The sequence below is a fragment of the Helobdella robusta genome (assembly GCF_000326865.2).
Source record: "Helobdella robusta unplaced genomic scaffold HELROscaffold_9, whole genome shotgun sequence".
NCBI lineage: Eukaryota > Metazoa > Annelida > Clitellata > Rhynchobdellida > Glossiphoniidae > Helobdella > Helobdella robusta.
The window spans coordinates 5346537-5352097 of record NW_008705512.1 but is presented as its reverse complement, the minus strand read 5'-3'; the positions used below and the strand labels follow the sequence as shown (position 1 = coordinate 5352097).

At 35.0% G+C, this 5561-nt stretch overlaps 1 protein-coding gene across 1 annotated transcript in view; it reads left to right on the top strand.

Moving 5' to 3' along the window:
• HELRODRAFT_185227 (hypothetical protein) overlaps window positions 1-1340 on the top strand; it is a 2465-nt gene extending 1125 nt beyond the window's left edge. Inside the window, exons 5-9 of the mRNA XM_009033381.1 lie at window positions 199-403; window positions 651-1030; window positions 1055-1065; window positions 1129-1157; window positions 1179-1340. Of these exons, the coding sequence (XP_009031629.1) occupies window positions 199-403; window positions 651-989 (544 nt within the window). The 3' untranslated portion in view covers window positions 990-1030; window positions 1055-1065; window positions 1129-1157; window positions 1179-1340. The remainder of the gene's footprint in view (window positions 1-198; window positions 404-650; window positions 1031-1054; window positions 1066-1128; window positions 1158-1178) is intronic.
• Window positions 1341-5561: the final 4221 nt, after the last annotated feature.

Genomic DNA, 5561 nt, shown 5'->3' with positions numbered 1-5561 from the left:
GTTCGTTCGTTCATTCATCGTTTACTTATTTGCTTCTTCACTCATTCATTCTTACATCTATCTATCTATCTGGTCACTCATTCATTCATTAATTTGTGTGAATTTTGTTCACGCATATATACGCAAACACACACAGACAAACACACACACGAACTCACACACACACACACACACAAACAAACACACACAAACGCGTAGTTCTTACGGAGAGGCGGCCTTTATGACATTTCAGCAAATCATAATAATGTATCTAGTAGTGCTCTACGGCCAAAACTTCAGGACAGCCGTCATCTACACCTCGGTCTATGGGGTGGCCCTCGGATACCTCATGTCACCCCAGGTGCCCCTACATCTACTTACCCTCTTACAGGCGTCCGTTGTTGCCCTCATTGTTTTTAGTAGGGTAGGTTTGGGTTGGGTTTTTTCGAGGTGAATGTTGAATTTTTTTTTTCAGCCTAATGGAATTTTAGTTTATCAGATTGGAGAAGTTATGTGCCGTTATTTTAGTAGCTTGTTGAATGAATGAGTGAATGAATGAATGAATGAATGAATGAGTGAATGAATGAATGAGTGAATGAATGAATGAATGAGTAAAAGAATGACTGAATGGATAGAGTAAGTAATTAACATAGCCAATGAACAACACCCAGCTTTCGCAAGCACTGACCAACTACCAAAATTCTGGCACCGGTCAATTATCATTCGTGACGGTTTTCTTACAATTTGCCGGGTCCTCGGTTCGAATCCTCACATCCCTGCACGAGACTGGCGACCCGATGACCATCTTCATGTTCGTGATGTCCAGCTTCACTAACGCCATCCTGTTAGGACAGATAATAAAGTATTGGAATGGGCCAGGAAATAATACTAATGTTGCGGTTGTTGGTTGTGTTGATGGGGCTGCTGATGGCGTGGCCATTGGGGGTGACAGTCATAGTGTGGGGGTCAACAATAACAACAATAAGGGTAAAGGGAAAAAGGTCAATTGAGTCGTTTGGTTGATTGGCTAATTGGTGGGTGTCTTTGAATGGCAACGACCTTCACTGTGATTACGATGATTATGACGATAACAGTGATGACGATGATGTAGTTTATAGTAATGATTTTAAACCTTTTTTGCAATCTCTCTTGTATCAATTCAAGTCGTCGTATCGTTTCTTTCATTCGTTCGTCCGTCGCTCATTCATCCTTTCAGTGAATCTACCCCTCGTTCATTTCTTCAGTCGTTAATTTATTCAATCATTCATTGTCGGGTGTTAACTAATTCTCACGTTAATATTTTCGTTGTCATCACTGTTGTTATTATTATTATTATTGTTATTATTATTATTGTTATTATTATTATTATATATTAGAATAATAGGAACTGGGCAGCTCGAATTCTTTCTTTTTATGTTACTAATCAAAAAATAAAAATTAAATGGTTTTATTTAATACAGATTAGTATAATTATTTAATACAGATTGGTATAATTAGACATACATACATACATACACGTACACACATACATACAAAGCAGATACTCACACATACATACGTACATACAAACAAACAAACACACAGACATAAATACAAATTATTAAAGTGAAAAATATTTGAAAAATGCAAAACGGGTTACTATAGAATCTAAAGGATTTTTCATCGAATTGTGGCGATTGTATGTGTATATGTATGATTGTATGTATGCTTGCATGTATGTATGTGTGTGTTTTTGTGTGTGGTGTACCTGAAAATAACATACAAACAGATCATCATTACTTTATAACAATCTATAAAATATACCAATGAAAATAAAATTGAAATAAACCGTATCTAACTATATGTATTATGATATAAATAACATGACTATGCATATATATATATAATATATATGTAATATATATGTATATGCTAATGTGAAAGAATGGTCTGAATATAAGAGATCTTTTTGTATTATTACTTAATGTTTATTTTTGTGCCAAAAATATACAGTGGGCTCTTGATGATGGTGATGACAGTGAAGATGATGGTGATGATAGTGATGATGATGGTGATGTTGATCCTGATGACTATTTAGCTATTATTGCTTTCTTTTTCTCGAATTATTCAATCCATCACTCCTTCCACTTATTCTTTTCTGTCTGTTTTAGGTCGGCCTCCTCGTTAAGACTATTGTCTTCTAGGAATATTTTCGAATCTCCGCTCACTTTTAAACAATCTACGCATAATAATTCTTCACCCTGACGGCCAAATGAACAGTTGGCGTTGCTGCTGCTGCCGCTGCAGCTGTTGCCACCGAAGATGTTGTGGTTGGTGGCTCTGACGTCACTGCTGTGGTTGGTGGCTCTGACGTCACTGCTGTGGATGTTGTTAGTGTCACTGATTCTATCTGTGAAGGTTTTATTATGCGAGAATTCCAATGAAAATACATTGAAATCCGTGTTTTCGTCGTAAAAACGCTGATGAGGATGATGAAGATGATGATGATGGTGGTGGTGGTGGGGATCAGGCGAGGAATGAGAGAAAAGGCGTGGTCTCGAGCCGTCAATCAAATTTGAACTGGCCAATGAGCTTGAGGGGAAGTTTGAATCGAGCGTTTCTATTGGCTGTTTGTTGTTTGGGTCTTGTTGGTTTCTTGATTTTATTTGTTTGAATCTATACGAATGTGTGAATAGCAACTCCTTCATTCGTCCGTTCATCAACTAATTAATTTATCGATTCATTCATCTATCCATTCATTCATTTACTCATCCATCCAAGCACTCACCTTTTCATTCACCAAACAATTCATCCATCTAAACATCTCTCCATTTGTACATTCGTCTCTCTCTCTCTCTATATATATATATATATATATATATATATATATATATATATATATATATATATATATATATATATATAAATATATCACTCATTCATTTATCAATTCATTCATTCATCAATTCATTCATTCATTCATCAATTCATTCATTCATCAATTCGTTCATTCAACAATTCATTCATTCATCAATTCATTACTTCTTGAAAGCGAGCAGTCCGACAGATAGGACCAGCAAACTTATCATTCCCGAAACACCCGTCACAATCACCGCTACTAAAACTGATCATAATTTTAAAAATAATTACAATTAATAATAATAACAACTATAATTATTATTATTTGGTGTCGTCATCAACAAATCTAACTCACCGGAATTCGATTTAATATTCCGGAATGATGACGATGATGGTGACGACGACGATGATGATGATGATGATGATGATGATGACGACGATGATGATGATGACAGGCTTTCAGACATTTCCTTCCTCTCTACGTCCACAAAATTTTTTGTAGTTTTGAATTTATGATTTTACGTAGCATACGGTTTCATTCATTTATTTAGTTATTTGTTTGATAATTCATTCATTCATTCATTCACTCATTCATTCATTCATTCACTCACCCATTCATTCTTTCATTTATGTATTCAATCGATCAATCCTTCCCACAAACCAACCGGAGCAGTTCCCCTCGTTGTAGCCCACCCACTGGCCACCGACGCACGTGACCACCCAGGTCTGATGACGTAGGAGACACGTGATCTCGGCAGACGAACGATCAGCTGAGTAGTTGACACTCGTCGTTGATTGGTCGGTTTGAATGTCAGGGCAGCCAATCACTGTCGGGAAAGTTTATTTCTTTTGTATACATCGCCTACTTGTTTGCTTTTGTTTGTTTGTTTGCTTATATGTTTGTTTGTATGTTCTTATACACACATGTATGGGTATATATTTATAACAAGTGGAAAAAATAAATACAGAGACATTGCCATCAATATTTAAGCGGAAAATCATTCAAAACAACTAAAAAATAGTATACATATTTAAATGCATATATACAAACATTCATACATACATACACACATACAAACATACATACACACATACATGAATGATAAATGTTTGTTTATATTGAAGCAAAAAACTTGAAAATGCTGATAAACAATGAGCATAAAAACAACGTAGAAAAATGCAGACGCATATACATACAGACACACACACACACACACACACACACTTAAATACATACACATTTACACACACATACACACACGCACATAAAAAACAAACATACACACGTACACAAACAAACATACACACGCACACAAACAAACATACACACGTACACAAACAAACATACACACGCACACAAATAAACATACACACGCACACAAACAAACATACACACGCACACAAACAAACATACACACGCACACAAACAAACATACACACGCACACAAACACGCACGCACAAGTTGTTTCATACAAATATCCATTCACACTGTACATCATGTTGATTGCAGAAATGTGACCCCGTAAATAGGCGGAAGTGGAGAGGAAAAAGAAGAAAAGTGAACTTGGAAGAAAAAGATAAAAATAGGGAAAGATAGAAAGGAAGAAATGGAGACATGGAAAAATGAAACAAGTGAGAGCAAGAAGAAGTGAGAGAGAGAGAGAAACATACAAATAAAATATTGATTTGGACAGAGAGAGAGAGAGAAAGAGAGAGAGAGAGAAAGAGAGAGAGAGAACGAGAACGATAAAGATAAATAATTTGGTATGTAAAAGAGAGACAGAAAGAGAAACAGACAGACAGACAGTGAGAAAGACAGAAAGTTTTGAGAATGTTGAGAACGTAAAATGGCGTTCCTGAGAAGGTGGAATTTCAGAAGATGTAATAATCAAAACAGTCGCAAGACTGACGCAAAATGGCGGATTCAAAATGGCGGATTCAAAATGGCGGATTCAAAATGTCAGTTTCAGAATGACGGATTAAAATGGCGGATTCAAAATGGCAGATTCAAGATGTCAGTTTCAGAATGGCGGATTAAAATGGCGGATTCAAAATGGCAGATTCAAGATGGCGGATTCAAGATGGCGAACTACTAAATCAAACGGAGCATTTTAAATCAGTATGAAAACAATTTTTTCTCTCCCCCATGCAAAGATATGCGTGATGAACGCTCGCGATCTAACACGGATACAAAGGAACAATAATAACAACAACAACAATAATAAATAATAATAATAACAACAAGAATCGATAAACAACAACAAATAAAATCGTCCCATCAGAAGGCGAAACACTAAATATACGAGATGACTATCAAGATACCACATTAATAAGTGTAACAATAATAATAACAATAATAATAATAATAATAATAATAATAATAATAACAATAATAACAATAATAATATTAATAATAATAGTATTAATAATAAAATATTAGAATTATTGTTTTCAGTTTTTCATTCTAAATGCTTTAATGATCTATTGATTAACAAAGCATGAATGAATTTAAGACCTCTCTGCTTGTACAAACATACATACATACAAACAAACAAACAAACATACATACATACATACATACATACACACATACGTACATGCGTTCACGTAGATGATATTGTAATCAGAAACTAAAGAATGTGTGTTTAAATAATCGATTGACGCGTTGTTGATGTTGTTGTTGTTACTGCTTTTGCTGTTGTTGTTGTTTTTGTTGTTGTTGTTGTTGCTATTTGTTGGTCTA